At 41.9% G+C, this 23,415-nt stretch overlaps 5 protein-coding genes across 6 annotated transcripts; 2 read left to right on the top strand and 3 right to left on the bottom strand.

Annotated features, from left to right (window-relative positions):
* Window positions 1–46: 46 nt before the first annotated feature.
* Window positions 47–4,812, bottom strand: ppp1r8b (protein phosphatase 1, regulatory subunit 8b). Its single transcript, XM_086218051.1, has 7 exons — window positions 4,705–4,812; window positions 4,160–4,220; window positions 3,708–3,861; window positions 3,385–3,602; window positions 2,987–3,131; window positions 2,407–2,471; window positions 47–1,781 (listed from the first exon to the last, which is right to left on the bottom strand). Exons 1-7 carry the CDS (start codon window positions 4,755–4,757, stop codon window positions 1,428–1,430), a joined length of 1,050 nt encoding a protein of 349 aa, XP_086074177.1. The 5' UTR covers window positions 4,758–4,812; the 3' UTR covers window positions 47–1,427.
* A 1,148-nt stretch (window positions 4,813–5,960) lies between these two features.
* Window positions 5,961–11,268, top strand: themis2 (thymocyte selection associated family member 2). 2 transcript variants are annotated; one of them, XM_086218043.1, is made up of 6 exons: window positions 5,961–6,092; window positions 6,965–7,105; window positions 7,187–7,612; window positions 8,682–9,883; window positions 10,097–10,214; window positions 10,312–11,268. In XM_086218043.1, the coding sequence occupies exons 1-6, from the start codon at window positions 5,990–5,992 to the stop codon at window positions 10,416–10,418; spliced, it is 2,097 nt and encodes a 698-aa protein (XP_086074169.1). In that variant the 5' UTR covers window positions 5,961–5,989; the 3' UTR covers window positions 10,419–11,268. The 2 variants fall into 2 exon arrangements, with proteins under 2 accessions (XP_086074169.1, XP_086074170.1); XM_086218044.1 differs by lacking the exon at window positions 5,961–6,092 and adding an exon at window positions 6,196–6,254 and having other exon boundaries at window positions 10,312–11,267.
* Window positions 11,197–15,822, bottom strand: rpa2 (replication protein A2). The gene is made up of 9 exons (XM_086218046.1): window positions 15,667–15,822; window positions 15,401–15,495; window positions 15,072–15,173; window positions 14,683–14,796; window positions 14,203–14,277; window positions 13,302–13,418; window positions 12,155–12,298; window positions 11,822–11,916; window positions 11,197–11,565 (listed from the first exon to the last, which is right to left on the bottom strand). Exons 1-9 carry the CDS (start codon window positions 15,677–15,679, stop codon window positions 11,478–11,480), a joined length of 843 nt encoding a protein of 280 aa, XP_086074172.1. The 5' UTR covers window positions 15,680–15,822; the 3' UTR covers window positions 11,197–11,477.
* Window positions 15,823–16,041: 219 nt separating this feature from the next.
* Window positions 16,042–19,823, top strand: smpdl3b (sphingomyelin phosphodiesterase acid like 3B). Its single transcript, XM_086218049.1, has 8 exons — window positions 16,042–16,828; window positions 16,935–17,145; window positions 17,408–17,505; window positions 17,619–17,762; window positions 17,856–18,025; window positions 18,268–18,448; window positions 18,595–18,728; window positions 19,249–19,823. Exons 1-8 carry the CDS (start codon window positions 16,768–16,770, stop codon window positions 19,612–19,614), a joined length of 1,365 nt encoding a protein of 454 aa, XP_086074175.1. The 5' UTR covers window positions 16,042–16,767; the 3' UTR covers window positions 19,615–19,823.
* A 292-nt stretch (window positions 19,824–20,115) lies between these two features.
* Window positions 20,116–23,296, bottom strand: mecr (mitochondrial trans-2-enoyl-CoA reductase). Its single transcript, XM_086218045.1, has 10 exons — window positions 22,973–23,296; window positions 22,106–22,203; window positions 21,887–22,018; window positions 21,655–21,798; window positions 21,219–21,321; window positions 20,901–21,003; window positions 20,744–20,817; window positions 20,616–20,676; window positions 20,463–20,535; window positions 20,116–20,370 (listed from the first exon to the last, which is right to left on the bottom strand). The coding sequence occupies exons 1-10, from the start codon at window positions 23,164–23,166 to the stop codon at window positions 20,213–20,215; spliced, it is 1,140 nt and encodes a 379-aa protein (XP_086074171.1). The 5' UTR covers window positions 23,167–23,296; the 3' UTR covers window positions 20,116–20,212.
* Window positions 23,297–23,415: the final 119 nt, after the last annotated feature.

The following is a 23,415-nucleotide window of genomic DNA, read 5'->3' as shown; positions in this document are numbered from 1 at the left end:
ACTGCACCCTTGACTCAAATGTTTTTTGTTTTTTTTTTAATTTACAGTCATAATACAAAAATGTCACCAGCAGAGTTTTTAAAAATGCAATGCATCTTTCGATCTCTGATATCCGACCTTTCGCTAGTTCAAGTATCCCATGAAAGGAACGACGACGCTTCTCAATCAGTGCACCTTTGGTGGACTTTACAAGACAATAGCACTCATGTTGGTCGGTCAGCCCTGTAAAAATCAAAGTGTGTATAATAAACACTGGCCGAGAGCCAAAACGGATCCTGGCGGGTGTCACGGCCCCAATCTGTGCCTCGTGGCCCCCCTGGCGTATGTCAATCATCCATCCGCTTCATCCATTTCCTGTGACCTCTCTAACTTTGACACCAAATTTTCACCAAAATGCTTGAAACGCAGATCACCGCAAAAGTAACAAATCATGGGACTTTTAAACTGTTAAAAAGAATTAGTACTGAGTTGTTGACTGCATTATTGACTACCGTGAAGAAAGACGGTTCCTATGGTGACGATCTTCTGTCTGCACATGTACACTCTTGACAGTTGCATGACCATAAATCCAATGAATGATTCATTTGCCCAACTTTATTTTTGCATCAAAATCGCTGTGGGTTACGACGCTAGGATCTATTCCACTATATCTTAGTACTACTTGACAGCAGTTGAATCAGATGGCAGATATAAAACAATGTAAAATCCATACATTAACAGTATAGTGGTGAAATAAGCCAAAAAAAAAAGGAAAAAAAAAAAAAAGGTCATAGGACAAATATGATCAACATACTGTTAGAACCAAGTAAATGGCTTTCATCCAGAAAAGAATTCACCTCATTCATACGTAGATTTTGGACACGCTTTTAGGGGTTAAGGCTGTGAGCGACGTTACGGTGAGAACACGGATCTTTGTTCACCATGTAGCGGCTTGAGAGACAAATGCTTGCCATGTCATATTGGTCTAATATGTAGACAAGGAACGATTTGAGTGAGGAAACAATGCTGTGATCATGTTAGGTTCAGTGTTAAAAAAAACAGCCCTGTAACTTTCCTGACTTCCCACAGTAAAATATCTCATATAAAAATACTTTTTTTTTTTTTGACAGTTGTTTAATAGCATTTTGAAAATATCGAAAGGAGTGGAAAAAAAACGTTGAAATATTTAGGTAGAAAAAGAAAAAAAAACAGATTTACAACCGATACAACTAAAACGTAACTGCGCTTGGTGAATTCACTTCTCAGCTGCTGATTTACTCATCTGTGTGATGACCTTCCAACAGACCACAGGAAAATTACATGTGATGAGGTTAAGTAACACAACCAACAAAATGAAACGGATAAAAGTGGGTGAGTCCACCTCAGCCAGGTCACAGTCCTGGAAGTATCTGCTGGGAACCTGAGAGTCAGCAGCTTCATCCACCTGGTTAGATGAGTAGTGACGGGGTGGGTTTCTTTCCTGGCCAAGCTTCTTTTGCGTACTTCTTTTTTCGTGGCTCGTTGTGGGTCTCTGGTAGGTATGGGGCTGTGACAGGGGTGGGGTTGAGGGTGACAGGGGGCTGGGGAGCCTCTGGGGCCAGGTCCACCTCTGGTGCTGGATTGGGGAAAGGCAGGGGAAGCCCTCCCTGCATAGCAGCACCTCCGGGAGCCCCAGTGGGCTGGTTCTCATGACTAGTGGGAGGCAGGTCTCCGTAGAGACCGCTGCTTAAGCTGTAGCCATGGATGCGCTTAGAAGTCAAGTCGTCAAGACCCAAAGTGTTTTGGCCCTCAGATCTCCGTTTCTATATCAGGGACAATACAGTGGTAAGTTTAAAAAGTTAGTAGCTGATGCCAAACATTTATTACTTTACAACTGCAGTTGTTGTTGAGCAACTGCAGCTCTAGAGTGCTGGATGTAGAAGAATCTAAGGGCACCACTGGAATATAACATTCAGAAATGGGTTTTCTTTGGTGTACAATTCACGAAACAAAGATCTGTTGTGTTTTTGCCTTGAGAGCCCTTTATTTCTATGTAGGGAGTTGAACCTCTTCCAGAGCCTTTCATATCACACCGCAAAGCTTCTACTGTAGCACACACACAACTAAAATAATTATAGTTTTAATACACGGGGAACATAAAATATTCGACATTTTAGAGGGCTCTAATTTTGTAATCCAACTCTCTTGAACCTGCAAATTGAAATCAGGAGACGGAAGAGCAGAAAACAAGGCTACACTCGGTGGGATCTCTCCAAATGGAAATCACTGCAGAGGGATGCAGAAGTCTGAGCTGGGCAGCTCAGTTAGTCTGAATGGATTCTCCTTCATACTTTGAAAGGCAAGGATTAACACTTTGTTGCATTCTGAAACTTTGCCACTAGATGTCACCACACAATGGTCCTCCATACGCTGAAACCATCTCTTTACCTTGATGGGAATGACAGCGGTCTGCACCATGTTCCTAAAGCGTCCTACTGAGGGGTCGATATCCTCTGTAAGTGTATAAAAGACACATGTTAGAAAACATCACTGATTTCTTCCTGGTCCGATGAAAAGAAACATTTGTGACTTAAGGTAACATTTGATTAAAAAAAAGAAAACTGATATTTTCTTCATGCCTGTGACGTCTCACTGCCTCATCCTTTCGGTTTAATCAGTTGTTTGAAGTCTATACATATCTTGTACTAAAGGGCAATAATGGTAGAAGACTTTCAAACTGTAACTGATGAGTTAAAATGATAAATAAATAATTTGTGCAACATTTCTTTTCACACCACTTACAGCAATCATTTGAGAGCCTTAATGAAAACCAAAATACAAGATGAATGTCAAGAGGTAGGAAACAGCTCTCAGATGAGCACCGTGCATCCTTCACACAACGAGTAAATAAACAGCACGCGACTCGACCATTCCTTCAGGCTGACACAATCAACAAGGCAATATTAGTACTTTTTAAACGTGTTGGGTGTTGTGTTTGTACAGTGAAATCTTTATTTCGGATCTCTACCTGGATTAATGATGGAATCCTCCTCGCTGAAGGTCACTCTAGAGTTCCTCCGTTTCCTCTTCGGCCTTTGGATTTCCAGGTTTTTCTCCTCGATGGTCAGGAGGGAGATGCGCTTGTTGTGAGCCGTGTTGAATTCTGTCAGGTTCTTGGAGAGTGAATTGGCCGAAAGAAAAATCGGGTCATTTCAACTCTACGTCTGACACAGGAAATACCAAGTAGCATTAAGGAAGAATAAACATAATCGTGTGAGCGAATGAAGGAGTGAATGAGCGATGTAGTTGGTAGTTTCTATGTTAACATGAACAGGACGATCCTGAAACATAACCTCCATCTGAATAAGTTTTGGTTACCACTTGCATAATTTACAACGTAATAAATAAACAAATAAATAAATGTACCTCCAGCTCTGTCTCTTCCTCAGGAAGTCCAAGCAGTCCTTTCAGCTCCTCATCATCTCCTGTCTTATTGTCTCCCGTGCCAGTGTTTCCTTGGGTTTGGGGTTTCTCTCTAATGGTGTACGTTCGTGTTGAAGCCCCAAAAGATATTGTAGAGTCTATGGGAACCTGCTGAGGCTTGTGTGGTTCCAGACGGATGCGTCCAAGGAAAGTACCGTGTGCTAAAACAAAAGCAGATTTGTACGTAAGGGTATCTGTATAATAATTCAGTATAATTACAGTGGGGGTAAATGAGTTATAAAGCTGCGGTTCTCAAAATGTCTTACTGCTGTTGAGGTCTATGAGAAACAGTCTTTTCAGGTGTTTATGGTAAACCAAGGCAGCATGAACACGTGAACACGACTGATGGTCGATGGTGAAGTCACAACAGTCTGGATTCCTCCCGAACAAGTAAAACTTCTTTTCATCTATGATCAGCTTCTGCAGAGGGGGAGACAGTGTCAGTCCAGTCATCGAACGGTGATAAAAATAGAGAAGCAGGTTATATAATATCTCTGTGCCTCTGAGCCATAACTCAACAGTGTTGCTTCCCACTGAAAAGCTTAAATCTCAGGGCTGATAGTGCTCTGGCACCTTTAGAAGCCATGCAGCCATAGAGAACCCCAGTATGAAACACAACTGGGACACTGTCAGGCTCGTATCCGGTGCAGCTCATACAACAGCAACCTTCACGCATTTTTACAATCATGTTCAGCAAGACCAATGAGCTCCCAGTTACCTCGATCAGTTTGTCTCCCTTCATCACGTCTAGATGGAGCCCTGCGGGTGGCTTGCCTCCCCTAGAAACAAAACGAGTTAGCAACATGTAGAGAAATATATCTGGATTCGTGTGTCCACGGGGGCTGAGAGCGCCCTGGCTTGCGTGTCACGGTTGATCATCTCTCCCATAAAAAAGGAGTGTATCAGCCTCTGCAGACATCTCCAAGAAACGTTTCGATCGAGCGACACCACTCGCAAATTCCACCGAGCTTAAAGCGCTTAAATCTGAACTTGTTCTATCTGCAAAAAATAAAACACCACCGTTACCTGACATCCCAAAAATGCAACACTATAACGTAACAGAAACCCACTTTTGTGTCCGTAACGCTACACGAATGCCAAAGTTAGCCTGCTAGCTTGCTAACATTAGCTGGTGGCGATAAATTGCTAAATTATCACCAAATTTAAAGTACTAAGACGAATGGGAGGAACTCGATTTGCTCCTACGCATCTCATGATGCAGTACGGACAAAAGGTTACATTTTAGCGTGTTTATTTCCTCACCATGTTGGACAATCAAAAGGAGGAGGACCGTCTTTGCTTATTTTAGCCGCCATCTTGGTTCATCCTCTCATGGCCGCAGAGGATGCTGGGTAATCACGGTCCTGGGTTGTCGGGTGTTGCAGTTTTGCAATAGGAAGCACTCCAAGTGAAACTACCACATACTACGTATAAGCTAATGAAGTATAAGTATATTGTTTTTCTTTAATAAACACGAACCCTTACCCATACACTCATTACGAAAACTCCAACTGAGAAATAACGTCTATAAGTGAGAATGAATTGAAGAACCACTAGGGGTCCTCAGACCCTGTGATATTTCTACAAAATATACAGAGAGAACCTTTAGTTTCTAACAAGATTTTTGTCAAATGATCTCATGAGCATGGCATCAATTATGTAAATTAATTCAATTTAATTAATAGTTAATTAATTTATGTTAATTAATTAACATTAATTCAATAAAACATTTTGAAAAACTAAAGTGGTGGTTTCTGGAGATTGCAAGATTATCTTCAGAGACTGAACACAGATATTTCACTGGTTAAATAAAGTGGATTCTCTTCATAGGTGGTGTCACACTTCAGAAAAGTGATGCAAATGTGTGTGTGTGTGTGAGGGGGGTGCTCATCATGGGGTTTAATCAACAGCAGTGGCGCAGATTTTATTTGTACAAGTCTGTTAGGTGTTACCATGTCACCTCACTGAGGTTCATCTGCTGTGCAGATCAGCAATAGGAAGTGAGGCTGCTGCTGCTGCTGTTGCTCAGGGAATCTTTGTGTGTGTGTGTGTGTGTGTGTGTGTGTGTGTGTGTGTGTGTGTGTGTGTGTGTGTGTGTGTGTGTGTGTGTGTGTGTGTGTGTGTGTGAGCAAGCAAGTAAACATTATTGTTGACTGGTTGGAAACTCAGCTCTGTCTAATAAGTTGTAGTACAAAAACAGTGGAGGACAGAAATGTTATCAATCTTGAGAGCTAATCATCTAGTTTAATCCTGGAGCAGAACTGATATCCCTTACTAGGTCCCACATGTATTTATGCACTTATATTCACCCACTCACACACTCATGGATGTGGTTCAACTAATTTTCTGGTAAAGGGTATTATTTACCCCAAATGTTCACAAAATAACACCGCTTGATATCCAGCTGTAAATGCAAGCATTTTGCAAAAGCCTCTGTCACTTCCTCATTCACATTTGTGGTTTTTGACTGAAAAGCAACCCTGTTGTATGTCATGCTATTCATTTGTTGTCTGCCTTCGCCTCTGATCAGGCAGAAGCACAAACAGAGATGGCAGACATGAACGTGTTATCACTTCAACAGTTCATGGCATCACTAGACAAGACTTGTCTGCCAAAGATTTTACAAATTTGCTCTGGAGTGTACTTCCAAGGTAGGAATTAGTTTGGTATTTTTTGTAACTTTTGCTAATTTTAACTTAAATGAAGCCGAAGCTTCACATCAGTAGTTCTTCAGCTTTTTTCATAATGTATTTTTGAAATTAGTTTTTAACTTTGTATCATACAGCATTTGTTCAAATTGCCTGTATTAAAAGGTACAACGTAGACCTGCAATATCAATCAGGCTTGAACAATGTCCCTGTAACTGAAAACAAATTCAAACTTCAAGATTATGTCTGTAAATGTATTCCAAACCATTAGTTTTATCATCAGACTACAACGTGATATTTTGACTGCGATGAGCTGGATTAGAGACGTAGTTTTCCATGATGCTGAGGATTTTTTTTGTTCTCGGTAGCAGTTTTTTTTTTTTTTTCAGTTTTGTGTCGCTGAAGAAAACACCCTAGATTCCTTAAATGCAGAGAAGGTCGATGAGAATTTGTCTGTCAAATCTCCCAAGTGTAGTTTTTGAATCTGTTCAAGTCATTTTGGGTTGTCGTTAGTTGCATTCAGTCTCGCTGGTCTGGCCTCACCTTAAATGAGAGTACGTGTACACAATTTAAGAAACACAACTTTAGATTCCAAAATAAATTCGATTGCCGTAACTGTGACGCGTCTGTAATTTGTTGTCATCTGTATTATAATAAAAGTTTACTTGATGTGACAGGAGCAGAATAAGACTGTGCACATGTTTCGGTTGCAAAGCTCACATTGTTCAACAATTTGTGGGATTGCTTTTAGTTTGCAAGACTGTGCCCTGACTGATAGAAGCAAGACACTGTGTAATTCGTGCTTGTTTTACTTTGTCCCAAATTAGTTCTGTTTCACTCTCTTCTCCCTGACATTTTCATTTTCACTTTTTCAGGGTCTATATATGAACTTTCTGGACATGAAGTGTGCTTTTCCACCGGAGATCTATTAAAGGTCATTGATTTTGACCTGTTGGCAGTTTCCTGTGAAGACATCAGCAGCAAACAGACATTTGAGCTGCCTGCGGACCACAAAGGTTGGTTAAAGAGAGACATCTCTGTCCTCGCCACAGCAGCTAAAATATTTCTGTATCTGACTGCCTTGCTTGCTCTCTCAGGCTTGTTCAAGATGAAACCAGATGAAATGCCCTACAGCTCAGTAGAGGAGATGGTGAAGATGAGGCCTGTGAGCATCTCGTCCAGCCTTCCCTTCACTTTCACCAGTTGCTCAAAGATGACCTTTGATAATTTGACCCTGGGAGCTGGGAAAAATTTAACCGTGCTATCCATGGAGCGGCGTGAGAGTGAAGAGTATAATTTGCGCTGCCATGTTGAAGGACATCAGGACGCCTCAGCTGAAGTGTGTATCCCTCTGTCTACACGAGGAGAATTTCGTGTGTGCGAGGGCATGGAGCGCTACACCTTGCAGGAGATCGTGTCATCGCCGTTCCTGTGCAGTCAAAGGTTTTGCCTCATCAACTCCTCCTTGTGTGAACGACCGCTTCTCCTCAGCCCCGTATACACGGTCCACGCCGTCATGAACCGTGAGAATCATTTATCCAATCTCTACCTAGTTTCTAAAAAGCTATTTGCTCCACAGAAAGCACATCTGGTTGAATACTTCAGAACAGATACAGTTTTTATTGAAATGTAGGCAAGTCAAGATCAGCAAGAGCTTGATTTTCATGGTATCACAGAATATGACTGCACACGGTAGTAAACCAACCTGACCGTTATCATCGGTTACATCCGCTCTTAAAGGAATGAAAATGGTTGAAGAAATGCTTTTCTTTCTTTTTTTTGTAAACTAAACCTGAAACATTTCTTCAAAATAAGTGGATGTGAAAATGACACCTTTAAAAGAGTTCAAAGAGGAATAGCGATTGAACGCTCCACCAGCTGCATCCTCTCAAAATCTGAGAAGTAAAGAAAAGATAAGATAAACCTTTATTCGTCCCTCAGTGGGGAAATTGGCAACTTATCTTAAAGGAACAATGCGATAACCATCAATAAAATAAAATAAAAAAAATCATCTTTATTTACATAGCACCTTTTATACACAGAATGCAATGTAATTGTTACACTTTCATTGAAGCCAATTTCCTTGTACACGAAAGGAGACTGAAGGAAATATCAGATTTTTGTTTCAATTTATTTATTTATATGATGTATTTCTTTTTTTTATCAATTTTTAAAATATCTTAAGTTTTATGAACATTTTAAGTTAACTGTAGGCTACTTTACTTTTTATCTTATATGTTGTAACTGTATGACTGTAATTAATGAGTAAATATTAAATTCTGGCAATATTATGAATTAATGTAAAAATTTTACACACAAAACCAATTTTGAGGTTATGAAGTATTGTGTATTTTTGTCCATTAAGCAACCAAACTCTGAGTATGGTCAACATCAGTGCTTTAGTTAGGCTTTTTCTGTATCAAAACACTCTTTATAGCAGTACAATGTGGACATTCTTCTGATTATGAAGTGTAATCCAGACCCAGACTGCTATGGTTTTGACTTCAAATTATTTTCGTCAGCGGTGAATCGCTACTTTCACCTTTCAGATGTTGTAAATTCTCACTATTGCTTGTCACGTTTGATAAACAGTGAGGAAGAATGTGCTGAAGTTTCCATCCAGCTTGGAGGTGGATGTGCTCGATGTCACAGACATGTGTATGGACGTGAACTTCGTGACCCCCTGGAGTCTGACTGAGGTCATGTCCACGCCCGATGAGTCCTTCCCTGCGGTCGTGGAGATCCTGGAGAGTCCAGAGAGTCGCCCTCTGCTCAAATGCAACTGGCTGTCAGAACTCAGACAGTCCACACAACTGATTTTCCACCGAAAAGGAGAGTCAGCCATGATGCTGATATCCACAAAGAGCCGTAAAGCGCAGCAGTACTTCCTGGTGTCGCAGCAATACGGCGGACGGTTTCGGAGGCGGCCGAGGGAGTTTAATTCAGTGTATGAGCTGTATGTTGCTTCGATGCAGACACCCGGCCTGAGGGTTAGAGTAACAAGGAACAGTGAGGAGATTGAAGAGGAAGGTCTGCCTGCCCTCGATGTGGGGGATCAGCTAGAAATGATCAGCTTTGAAAAGATGGAGCTGCATGGTGGAGGTAGAGTGGGACAGAGGCAGTTCACGGAAGCTCTCTTGTGTCGCTACCTCCAAGACCCGGATGATGGAGATGAGAGAGAGGAGGAAGAAATTCAGCAGGATCAGAGGAAGGACCTTTACCTGCCTTTGTATATGCAGGGTCTCTTTGTGGAGGTTATCACTGACAACAAGAAGTACAGTCTCAGGGATTTAGGCATGAAGTTTAAGTTGCCAATCGACGTCAAACTGGTGAGTCGTGATGCTGAACTCGAGGCTGATCCACTTGCTGGGTTTCCATGTCTCAGAATAGAGGGGACTTTGCTGGAGCCCACCATCCTGGCAAGCTTCCTTCACATGCCGGACCACTGTTTTGAGATCCCAGCCCAGAGACTCTCTCTGACCGTCTCCCTCACCAAGAACCCGCTACCACAGCCCATGGATGAGCGTCCTAAGTGCCGTGTGGATACAGTAACCGAGGTGACAGACACAGTCTTCTATGAGTTCAGAAAACAGGTTAACTCAGAAGCTGCTCCTCCACCTCGACCGCCCAAGGGAAACTTGTCAAAGTCTTGCAAAAAGCCATCAAACCCTTCAAGCAGAAGCTCATCAGCAGCAGTCAAACCGAAACTTCCATCACAAAAAAGCATTCCGACCAAAGAGTTCAGTGATTTGACCTTAAACAGCAAAAGGCAGCCCCCGGCTCCCCCAGCGTCAGTAAGTCATTTTTCATTGGAATATTCTCACTACCCAAAAGCAATTTTGTTTCAGTTGTCATTCTTGTAACTGAAGTTGCAGTGACATATTTTCTCTTACAGAGGCAAAAGTTAAAAGTGTTAGAATTACCACAAAATGCCAATACTTCTGCTTTTTCCTGCGCCACAGAATATCAAGTTCATTGAAACCAAAAGCTTCTAACTTTCGTCGTAGGTCCTCTTAGATGATCCTCCACCCCCTGTAGCACCACAAGAGCACCAAATTGTTAAAGCGCCATCGGGGAAGGCTCAGCCAAACACCTATGTGGGATTGAAGGAATCCAAGAGTAAAGGTAAAGCTTTGTTTTGTACGCATTCTCATGAATTTCCTTTTTGTTTTTTAGAAATACTGGATGTGAATGATTACATTTTCTGTTACCTCCCCCCCAGTGCGTGATGTTCAAACAGATGTGGACAGCGACCATGAATATGAACTCGTGGATCAGACTTTGTCATCAATGGTGAAAAATACACTAGAGAACTTCATATTCTGGTAGACGTTGCATTGCAGGGATTTAATTTGGTCGTTTGAGTGCTGGAAAATACGAGAAGTATGAGAACGAAACATTCAAACCTCCTCAAAGTTGTGCTTGGAAGCTTCCTGATATACGGTCCGCATCTACAATCGTGTAAATTATACATCGTGAAATACCTTGACGGTTAAATACACCAGCTGTTGGTGTAAAACGGCTGAATCATTGAAGTGCTTCATGAAGGTGGCGTCTCATGTTTACGTCGCTACTGTGCATGACGAGGGGTTTCCATCTCTGCTCAGAGGCCACAGTCTTCAACACCAAGATGATGAAATGGGAGTGCTGCAGTTTCTTGTAAATGAAGTCTGTAGCAGTCTCTCTCTGACACGCTCACACACACACACACACACACACACACACGTTTTTTGCATTTTGGCAGTCATAATCATATGATCATAGAAAGCTGATCTGAGAGCTACCCAATGTGTGACATCCTCTTTTTTTGCAGTTTAAGTGTCTGGATGGTAGAAGTGAATGAACTTGCTATGTACTTACACCACTTTATAAAGACAGATGTGTTTTTCATTGTTGTGCAAGTTGCTTAGGGCACACAACAAAATGAGATTTTACAATATTTATTTGTGATGTGTAAACATGTTTGTTACCTACTTTTCTGCATCATGACTGACTGTTTTTTTGCTGATTCTTGCTCTGATGAGCTCTCCTAATTTTGTCTGTATCTTATTGGAAAAACGGCTTTAACGTGAAGTAAAACATGAACAAAAGGAGAAGAAATCTCAACTGTATTGTGTATTTTTTTTATTATATGTAACTAAGTAATGGAGGCAAATCTTTAAAATTACAAAATGCTTTACAATGAAGAGGGAAGAAATGGACAAAAACTGTGTTTTGTTATTTTTTTAAACAGAAAAACCTTTCAAAGCCGCAATATAAGATGTGTCATCAAACTTGCACCACATCCATTAACCACACTGTGTTATCACCAAAGGGCTTAAGGGATTTTAAACGACTCCTCTAGCTGTGATTCAGGGTTTGTGTTTGACAGGAAGGTGTTGAAGGGGTCTAGTCGTCACTGTCTGTTGATTTGTAGTGGTCTTCGTCAATGGTGGAAAAGATGTGACCTTCATTACTCAGGAATTCCACCGCTTGCCTGCGAGAGAGTAAAAAAGGAAAAAACGAAGCTTTAGTGACAAAATTTTCATATGGACTTTAGGAAACCCCAAACGAAAAGTGAGTTTTCAAGCAAAATATCAGCAAAAGTCATATTTTGGGATTTTTAGAACCTAAAAGACTCGTTGAGGAAATACCCATAAGTTGCATCATTCTACATACAAGCCAACAGAAGTTACCCTGAACCCTGTAGCAGTCATGACTGATAAAAACATAGCAAGATCTGAGGTACTTACTTGATGACAATCAGACTGATGCCACTGAGCCTCTGCTTCAGCTCCTGAATGCTGATGCCCTGCGGTTCCGGGCAGCCTCTTATCAAACTCAGCACCTGATGAGATGGTCGAGATCATTTAAACACGGAAATCATGTCAAAATAGAATCACAGAAACCCACTTTAACCATAAGAACGTCCCTATTTGAAACTACGTGAATACTTTTCTTAGATGAAAAACAAGAGCATGTGAGAAGCGTCCCTCTGCCTGGGGATGAATGTCACTTTGGGCGTGTTGGCCTAATCTAAAACTTCTTTGAAAAATGTCATGGAAATTGTAAAAATATTGGCTCACCTGATTCTGGTTTGCGCTTAACCCATTGTATGCCATGTCGGAAGCACCTGCATAGCCGCCTCCCATCCCTCCCACACTTCCGGCTCCTGTCCGAGAGAAAGGCGTGATGTCACTGCTTGTTCCTCCTCCTGCTCCTCCAGTTGACTGAAAACGAAAATGAAACCAAAGAATGACTGCACACTTCCCACCAACACACAAATCTCTAAAATAGACAGACAGGAAATTAGAATTTTCTAAGAGCACATAAGAAACCAAAAAGGAATCCAGTTTCAAGGAATAACATCTGTTTGATACGAAATGAAAAGAAATGTCTTGTGGTGGTTTGTCGCAGCTTCAACAATGAACGTGGGGAAACTGAGCTCTTTGACATTTCATTTCCACTGATTTCAATCCGTAACAGTCGACATGATTCTTGCATGCTGAAGTAACGTAAATAAAGTGACATCTTCAATTCTATTTGCTACTTGACTTGAAGAAGCTACTTGACAATTCTGGTTCAGAAATACCAACCTTTTTCTGAATACTGAGATGAAGTCTTCTGAAATGATGTCATCATGTGACTCACTAGAGCTGTGGTTCTCAAAGTGGAGGGGGGCCCACAAAATAATTTCAGGGGGAAACCACCACATGTTGATGCAGACATTTTTTTTAAACCTTTTTTCCTGACTGGAAAGAGTTTTTTTGTGTTTTTTTCCCCATTCTACAGCCTTTGATAGTGATATAACTTGTCTTGATTTTATGGAGTGTGCGAGGGTGAAAGTGTGCGCCTGTATTTTAACAATGAGGACTTTCTGTAAATATTAAAAACTACTTGGTGTTTTTTAACTGACATTTTAGTTTTACACATTTAAAGGCAGTTTCCTTATTGATATAAGAATTTATTTCTAAGAACATATGTTGACGAAGGTGGTGGCGTAAGAGTCTAATGTTGAAACTCACTATATAGCCTGAAAGAAAAAGAGAAATTCTCTCGTATGAGAAAATAGACCACCACTTGTGCAAGAGATGCTCTGTGGCTTTTCTACTCTATTAGGTTCTGAGAACTTCTCTAAATTATTTGACCTGAAGGAAACATTTTCAGGAACAGATGAATTTGTCTGACTTCCTCCTGCCATGCGACTGCAACCTTAATCAGTAGTTTTCTCACCATTGTCAGTGTATTGCTGAGTGCCATGTGGGCATGGACCACCTCAAGCATGTGTGAGGTGATTTCATTCATGTCCTCCAGGGGCCTGATGCTGAACGCCACCACAGATCTGTGGTTCTGCAACACAAAAAAAAACCACACGGTCACACTCGAGACAGAAAAGGCTGCCGAGTTCACAGCTGCACTGTAGAGTTTTGTTGTTTTTTTTGCTTCCTCCTCAGCTGATTTAAATGTAAGGGCAGCACAGTGGTGCAGTGGTTAGCACTGTCGCATCAAGACATTAAGAAGGTTCCGTGTTCAAGCCCCGGCTTGGGGACGGGGTCCTTCTCTGTAGAGTCTGCATGTTCTCCCTGTGCCTGAGTGGGTTCTCTCTGGGTACTCCAGCTTCCTCCCACAGTCCAACCCCACCTCTCGCCTGAAGGCAGCTGGGATAGGCTGACGCTTCTTCTGGAGGTACCACCAAAATTCTCTCAGCTGGGACCCCCCCCTTCAAAAGAACAAAAAACAACAACAACAACAACAACAACACCACCCCCCCCCCCCAAAAAAAAAAACAACAACAAACAAAAACATTGCAACTCCATCAAAGCTCTTTCAGACACTCCCAGCTGGGCATTTTCAGAAAAGCATCTTAAACGTTGAGATGTGGAAAAACATCATTCGAGTGTTCAGAGCAGGCACACGTACCTCGAGTCAACCCCCAAACCAATCTCTCAATTAAGATGCTGTGCATTTTAATAACCAGGTGATTCTGACAATACTCTGCATTAAAATGTCATATCCAAGAATAAACAAATCTAGGTTATTGAAACGAGGACAGAAAGTGCATTAGCATGGTTAGAATTAGTGTAGATTCATTTGTGTCTGGCTACTATGAACATGAGCAGGGGAGTAAACTCACCTGAAAGGAGCGCAGATTACCAGAGACTTTGACATACGTGCCTGGAGGCAGGACAGCACTGTCCACACCGGGGTCCTAAATGAAGCAACAGCCAAGAGTCACCAGGGTGGTACAGTGCTGGACGTTCCTAACATAAATCTGTCATAGTTTCACAACGAGGATTTACGAAGCAGCTAACAAGTTTACTCCATCTGCTAATTTTATGGGACATTCAATGCATATATTCCACATTCTGCATGTGCGACGTAGATTTTTTTCTTTTAAAAATGAAATGAAATGTATATCTAAACCCAAATAATAAATAATAATGAAAAAATTGATTCAATATATCAATCAATAAAGTGAACAACAATGTGGTGTTTGGATTCACATTTATCTTACAAGAAAACAAATATTATTAATCAAACATGGCAGACACTGAGTACATCATCATCATATTGTTACATGATAAGTTGAATGGTCACAGGACCCACCACTGACCTCTGTGTCCACCCACTGCTTCACGTCCATGGGGGCGCCTGTCATGTCATCAACCTTGTACTGGATATTAGTCATGGATTTGTCTGTGCTCCTGATGATGCCTACGATAGTAACCTAGGAGACAGGACATGATCTTATATCAAAGGGTCAACAGAATTTGGCACATCACGTGGGGCTAGGGGCATTATATTCACCATTTCCTGGGAGAAACACAATCAGTTGATAATAACCATTAGATTTAACCCCAACGCAATGGTTTTCAATGAGGATGAGAATAAGAAATTTAAATTCCATCTTAATATCGCAAGGTTGCAATTACAATGCCAGACATAAATGATTGAATTTTTTATTGCAAATTTATTACAGTCCTACTTTCAACATCATCTTACTTGGGCAACTTCCACATCTCCCACTTTGAAGGCCTCATCAGCCTGAGCAGCAGACATCAGCTGAGACACGGTACAGGGGATTATCTGTGTGGCCCGGGTCCTCTGCAAAACAAACAATGCTCACTGCTGTTCTTTAACATCTACCAGCCTGGGAAATACACGCACACATACAAGCAGGTCTAGTTCCGTAATGCATATCAAAAAATAAATAAAAGCAAACTCTAAGAGGACTTGTTATAGTGGTAGCTCATTTCAGTTGTATCGCTTATGCCAGTTTTAGACTTGCAGTGGGTTATCATGAGGCTAACAGTGTAGCCTTCACTACAGACCCCTTTCTTCTCTCCTCCTTGGGATAAACTAGGAGATGCGAAGCCTCCTGGGGACTGAGTGTACCCTCCAGTCATAGTCGACTCGCTGTATCCTCCTGGGAAGAAACAGCATCGTTCACTTGCTCTGCTCCACACGAAGCACACCGTTAAGTTACTGCTGACTGACCTCCATACAACAACCAGTAAAGTTATTCATGCTAACATTAGCTGCAGTGAGACAAGCTAAACTAAGCAGGTAAGTAGTTCACCCCGGACACTGAACTCACCCTGATTCCACATTTTATTAGCACTTAGTGTTTAAGTTAATAAAATTAAATGCGAAACGACGCTGACAGTATGGAAGGGTAGCAACAAACAGGACGGCTGTCTTCTTCCTTGTAAGGTCCCGCGCGCCAAACTCGGCATACAGCGCATGCGTGACTGTGAAGTCCCGCGAACCTACAACGTAGGTTTGACTTACTTTGCCCTAATTTTTTTTTGCCAGACATTCTTTCTCTCCAGAAACGAGCATATTATGCGTTAATCACTAGATATAGCACTCTGAACATACGTTTAAAGTATACTTATCCCTCAATGTTTCCTTTACACGGTGACAAATACGGTCTACAGCTTTTAAGTATGACCTGAAAGACAAAATTCTGGGATTTTATAATATAAATTCTCCACTTTAACTGGAGGCTTTGCTGCCCTCGTGATTGCTACAATAAGATGCGCTATATTCTACCAGTGCTTTCATTATATCTTTATCTGTATTTATTGGAATTCAGTAGGTCACGTAACATTCAAGGTTTTAGACAACTGTGCATTTTCCATTTAAAACATTGATGTAAATTTATAGGAGGCGGTAAATTGCATGAAGGTGTGAGATTTATTTCACCAGTCTTGCGATAATATCTGGTATTGATTAGGAGTCACGAGGTCACAGGTCACCGGTGCTATTGAGGAGAAGAAAAAAAGATTTATTGTGCGTTGAAATAGCCGTGAGAAATAGATGAAGCACTGAAATGCATTACACATAAATAAGTAATGTTAACAGCTGGAGTGGATGGCTCAATTAAACGACTGTGGGATGTTTCATCGGGCGCCCTATAGGAATATAAAGTCCTATGCTATATGTAAAAATGCAGTTTTTCTTCAAGTGTCTAGTTTTCCAGTTTGTATTTTAAAATTAACTGCTATTGATTTTGAGTCACTGGCTTGCTAAAATATTGAAAGCTTCAAATTAATGGTTTAATGTATCCTACGTATCCTGTAGATAATCATGAAACTAAAGTGGTTATAAACCTGTGACGCCAAAGACGCGTCAGACCGACTCTGCCCTTTTGTACTCAAACCTGGACGAGTCTGGAAGATCTGCTTTCCTCATCATGAAGGGAGTGAAGCTGTTTTTATATTGTCTGCTTTTAGAAGAGGTTCATGCCCTGTCAGGTATGTTGGGTGTTGGGGGGGGGGGGGTGAATTCTTTCAAAAATATTATCCAGTTGAAAGCGCACGGACGGCTTCATGTCGGCTTTTACGCGTTGTGTTTGACCAGGCAACTTCTGGCACATCACGGATCTGCACTGGGATCACACGTACAACCTGAGCAACGCCGAAAGGGTGTGCGACTCGAGCGGTAAAAGACCTGTAGCCAATGCGGGGAAATACGGAGACTATGTTTGTGACTCGCCGTGGTCCCTGATCAACTCCTCCATATATGCCATGAAGGATATTCTCCCAGACCCGGATTTTATTGTATGGACAGGGTGTGTTGCCTCATCGTTAACTGTTCATGAATCCGACTTTTTTATTTTAATTTCCAAGAGCACAAATTCATACTTTTTCATCATGTTTATATTTATTACGCAACAAAGCTTCCAAACTAGCCCACAGAAAGTTGCCTACTGTGAGTCCTCATTATAAATGAGCTCTATTTGAGTGAACATCCTTGGGTCCATGAAATCATTTCCGCTCAGTCATAATCTATTTTTATACAGTGAAGGTGATTTTGAACATGTGGTTTCTTAGAGATGACACGCCACACATACCCAACGCTGATCTGGGAGAAGAGTTGGTGCTCCACATCATCAGCAAGCTCACAGACATCATACAACTTGTCTTTCCAAGTATGTGTGTGAATTATAGAGGCACTTTGATGAGAAAACATTGAAGATGGACATTTGAGTGTTTCACTACTCATTGCGCTTCTTATAAATGTTCTCTGTATTTCCTTCTTTAGACACTAAAGTCTACTCTGCCCTGGGAAACCATGACTACCACCCGAAGAGCCAGCTACCACCAGGGCCAAGCGGCATCTATAACAAAATAGCAGAAATGTGGAAGGACTGGTTGGAGCCAGACTCCTTGAAAACATTTAAAAAAGGTGGATTATTTGAGATCATATTTGATATTTAAACCGATCACCTCATTGTATTACTGTAGTTGGGAGTTATTTCACCATATACCTCTTTCACAGGCGGATATTACACAGAGAAACTGCTGAATCAAACCGGTTTCAGGATGATGGTTCTCAACACAAATCTCTACTATGACCAGAACAAGCTGACCCAGGACATGGAGGACCCAGCGGGCCAGTTCAGCTGGGCAGACCGAGTTCTAGCAGAGGCAGCCAGAGACAAAGAGAAGGCAAAACATCTTGTTTATTTGTGTGTTGCAAGGGGAGTCATTTGAGTTTGACAGTGCACGCTATATCTCTCTTTTCTCTTTTTGGTGCCAGCGATGAGGCTCAATAGGAAGAAAACATTTACATATATCCTGTTTGTCTTATTGTCAAACAGAGTTTTCTTTTGCACGCTGTTACGGCGTCTTCACCCATGCTTCGCAGAGTCTTTCATCTACACTATATAAAACTTGATTTTGTCTTCTAGGTGTACATCGTAGGGCACGTTCCACCAGGTTTCTTTGAGAAAAAGAGAGATAAACCTTGGTTCATGCCACAGTTCAACAAGCAGTACCTGGAGTTAATTCGGAAGCATCATGCTGTCATACTCGGACAGTTCTTCGGTCACCACCACACTGACAGCTTCCGCATGTTCTACGACTTAAAAAGTAATCTTACGGCTACTGGTAGCTTTTAACTTGTACCTGCATCACTCATGCTTTTACGCAGCCTCTTAACTTTTACCTTCATCGGGTGTCAAAATGTTCCCTAAAAATCCAGGTCATAGGTGAGGATTATCTCTCTGTTCGTACAGACTCTCCTATCAGCACCATGTTCCTCAGCCCAGGGGTCACACCATGGAAAACAACACTGCCTGGAGTGGTGGAGGGTGCCAACAACCCCGGGATTCGCATCTTTGAATATGACACACAAACACTCCTGGTCAAAGTAAGTCAAGAATAGGCACACTGCATCTATATAATTCACACCTGAATGTGTAAGACACAGCCTACCAAATTATTTTTTTTATTATAGGAATAATGATACAAACCTATGGAAGTCCATTTCCTCCAGAAAAACCAACAAACATCTAATAAAATCTTGGCGACAAAAATATTCCAATGGTATGAAACTATTATGAGAGAGAGGATCAAAATGATGAGGCACAAAGTCCAAATAACGAAATCAGTAAAAAATCTTTACGTTCAAATATCTATATTTACAGATTTATGTTAATTTCAACTTCCGTTCTCTTAATTAGGACTTTTAATCTTTTTTTTTTTAACTATCTGCCAAACTTCCTGTCAGCTTCCAAACCAACCAAATCGTAGTTCACATGGCTTAAAAAGCCAGTTACGAGTATGTCAAGTACATTTCAGACCAAGTCCCATCCAAATTAATAAAGGTTCATTTATGACAGATGTTCAGGACTCTGGTTTCTGTTCTTTAACTCACCAACCAAACACAGGATGTGGTGACCTACTACCTGAACCTGACTCACGCCAATGCTGCCCGGGCGCGCTGGGAGAAGGAGTACCGCCTCACAGAGAGCTTCAGAGTACCAGATGCCTCGCCGTCATCCATGCACCAGGTCCTGGAACGGATAGCTAATGACCTTTGCTACCTCCAGAAGTACTACGAGTTCAACTCTGTCAGCTATGACCTGTCGGAGTGCGACAGCGACTGCCGCACTGACCATGTGTGTGCAGCCAGACAGGTGGGCTTTGAGGAGTATCAGGAATGTGTAGCAGGAGAAGGATCCGCTTCCTTTCAAGGCAGTTTACTACCGATTCTCTGTGTAGCGGCGAGTCTGTTTGCCAGTAATCATCAGTGATAAGCATTCACACCACAGATGATGGCTACCACAGATTACTGAAGGTTTGTTTCAAGATCAGGAACTGTGATTCTGTGACTGTGTTAGTATTTCTTTTAAACAATCAAAATTTCGGATCTGCTTCCCCCTTTACAGTATACACTTTTACTGGTACTGGATCTTATTTCCTATAAATAAAGGATTCTTTTTTAATTCCTATTATGCATCATCTTACAGCGTGTGTCTGTCTGGCTTTGCTGTATCTTATAAACCAGATGCTCTCACATAAAAATGTAATGTTATTTCAAAAGGAGCAATGAACCTCCTGTGAATATCAGTAGAACTGCAGCATTAAATTTGTTGTTTAGAAATGGTTAAACTACGTACCTTATAGGAAAAGCAAAATTATGAGGGTTTCAGGTGACCTAATGTCACTGTATAAAGTTGAAATGAGCTTGTAATTACTGCCATTAAACCAAGTGGAAGTTACCTGGTTATATTGGACATATAACATGACAATACTGGACTTTGAGCCTTCTGTGAGGATATATTTATTTAATGTGTTGAAGCAACAGATGAGTGATGAATCAGTCACACAGAGGGCTGCACTGAGACAAGTTCACATGATCAGGACCTGTTTGGCAGCGGTAAACGGCTGCATGGCGGCGTCCAGGGCTTGGCCGTATTCTTGGAGGCTCACCTCACTGCAGGCAGGAGCCGTCAGCTTTCCTTGGCGGATCAGGGAGCACAGTTCAACCAGCATGGCTCTAAATGCTCCTTCAAAAAGAGAGAAAGTTGGTTTACTTATAAAATTAATTTTGAAGCGGTTCTTCTTTTTCTGCAGGAGTGGTATAGCCATGCCAACTCACCGTGTGGATGATCTCGCTTCCACTGTGTGACCCAAAATCCGCGAACTTTCACATCCTTAAAAATGAGAGCACTCTGGAGAGAGCAGGTCAGATCAGATGTACAAGCAGGGACTGATTGTTAAATGTTGATTGTCACAGCAGGGTTCATCTTACCACAGGGACAGTAACAGGCTGTTTAGCCATCCCTCCATATGTCACCATGGATCCTCCAACCCTGCAATAAAAGTAGCAAGTTAAGATCCGCCTTTATGCGTCCTTGTATTTGTATAATATCAACTCACTGTAAATGACGCAGCAGTTCTGTTGCACTCTTGCCTCCAACTCCATTTAATGCCAGTTTAGGCTTTGGACAAGACTTTAAAGATTAAAAAGAAAGGATTGAGTTCATTCAAAGATAAGAACAATCACATCTTTAAAGTGGTGTTCAGCCCCGCAGACCTTGAACAGCTCCTTCATCTCAGGTCGTCTGAGTGCCTCCTCATTGATCACATGACTTGCTCCGATGGCCCTCAGCCTATCGCTCAGCTGTGCGAACTCTGGCCTTTGATGGAAAACACAGTTGAGTTTATTACTGTAATAAAGTCAAGCGTCTATTTAGAATGTGGGACAGAACGCCGTACTGGCTCTGAGTAGGTGCTTCGAAGGGAACGCCGGTCAGATTCAGACAAGCGTCAGCTGAGCTTAGACTCTATTTCATACATTCACAAATGTGCAACATTACACACTTAAATTCCAAATTATCGTGCCTGGGTATACCTGTTTCGAACAACGTTGATGGTGTTAATTCCTCTCGCTGCAGCAATTTGTATAACAGCCTGCCCGACTCCACTGTTGGCTGCATTCTGGATCACAGTATCACCTGGATGGACAGGACGCCCACGGAAAAACAAATGTACAAACTTTGACCGCAGGTGCAATTTGCGTTTTGCATAATGAACTCTTGAGGTTAGTGGGTGCAGGGCTCCTCATTACGTGTTATTAAAATCTGAAAGTATCAGGAAATGGTTGTTTTTAATGCTGTGTGAGAATACAACTAGAAGTACATGTTTCAGTATCAAAGTGTGACCTTACTGCTGATTACATTTCCATTTTGAAGTGGGTCATTAAAATAACTCCTCGACTGTATCTGTTAAAGGGAACTATGTCATGAGTTGAGGGAGTTGAGTTGCCCCCAACATGATGACATCGTTACCTGGCTTGAGGTCTTCAAAGTCAGAGAGCATCCTGAAGGCGGTGCAGGGATTCACCCCGAGTGTGGCAGCAGACAACAAGGGAATGTCATTTGGCAGGGAGACAACATCGTCCTCAGCCAGCACAGCTTCTGTCCTCCATGTCCCTGCACACGCACAACCCCAAAAATCTCTCACAGGGAGAATATACAGTCACTCTACACACTCACTGACATACTGCAAGTGCTCATTTACCCAGACCAGCATCTCTGGGGATAACCCAATCTCCTTTTTTGAGAGACTTCACCTGGCTGCCCACTTCTTCAACACGGGCCACTCCCTCATTGCCCCCGACAGCCGGGAGCTCTGGCAGGATAGCGTACGTTCCTGAAACAAGATTGTTTGATAAGCTGCTTATTTACGTGATTTACAAGTGCTGCTCCCAAGCGTGAGAGCAACGATGGTACGTCTCACCTTGGAGCATGTTGATGTCGGATGGGTTGATCGGAGCTGCCAGCATCTTAACCAGGACATCCTTCGCACCAATGGGAGGGAGGTCTATATCCTCCAACCTGGCAATCAAAATAGTATTGTAATTCAATGCATCAGGCACTTTTTAACCAATCTTTTGCTATTTCCTTTTGGTTGGGATTACTTAGGTTTATCGACAAGTCAAAAGTATCATATGCAATGCCCTCACACCTTATTTCCATCTTTGTCCCTTTTATTCTAAATTTCAACTAATGATTGCACCAGCAAATAACAAGATATGAAATCTGAGTTTGTAAAATCCACTTCAAATGAAGCCTGCTCAATTACTTGAGTTTTTCCTGCTTTGACTCATTAATCCTTCAGTTATTTGGCAGAAAAAAGTTGGGCTTGTGTCCCTCTTTCTGATAAGAGACTGATCAAGAATGAAAATAACATTGTTTTTAAAGCCGCTGGTTGATTGACCTCCCTGGCGAAATAAATAAATGAACTACATAGAAACTCAACACAACACGCATTATGCGTTATAAAAGGAAAGCCACGGTATTCATAGTTTTTCATTTACTGGGACATTTAGTATAACCACTGGCGACCTGACCAGGGTGAACCCCGCCTCTCGCCTGTAGCCGCTCTCCCGCCCCCCGCGACCCTTAACAGGAATAAGCGGAAGAAAATGGATGGATGGATGGATGGATTTAGGTAAACCACAATCGTTACAGCCTCTTTCATGATATATTTCATGTAAAAAATTAGCACCTGACGTCAGCTGGACAAACTGAGACTAACCACAGGTACCTCATCCGCTCGGTAAAACGAAAAAGTCAAACAACAAACCGCGGCCAAAGGTCTTACTGAAGGACGTGAAGAGGGTCTCCGTGTCTTCTGTACTGAAGGGCTTTACATGTTCGAGCGGAGAGTCCAGCTGACTGACTAAAGAGACGAACGTTAGCACGATCTCGGTGCCTTGCTAATTTGAAAAGAGCAACGACGTTTTTTCGCCAGGTTCTCTGACGACTTGAGGAAACTGCGTGGAGTAACAGCCACATTCTGACGCTATAATCAACTAAAGTATAAAAACAACCCTACGATTCGTTAAGTGTTATCTTTGGAGTAGTGTAGCTAACATCGTTGCACAAGTCTGCCATATTGGATGTTACCACGTGTGATTGAGCGATCGAGATGATAAACAGACAACAGCGCTCGTAGTGGGCACAGGCGGTAACTGCACTGCCCATTTTGGGGACGATATAGAAGTGGCAGGCAGAAAAAAAACAAACCAGGAATTGAATGTTTAC

The sequence above is a fragment of the Aulostomus chinensis genome, chromosome 11 (assembly GCF_037954235.1).
Source record: "Aulostomus chinensis isolate RoL2024-O1b breed Wild chromosome 11, RoL_Achi_v1.0, whole genome shotgun sequence".
Taxonomy (NCBI): Eukaryota; Metazoa; Chordata; class Actinopteri; order Syngnathiformes; family Aulostomidae; genus Aulostomus; species Aulostomus chinensis.
The sequence above is the reverse complement of the archived record's forward strand: the minus strand, read 5'-3'. Positions and strand labels throughout refer to the sequence as shown.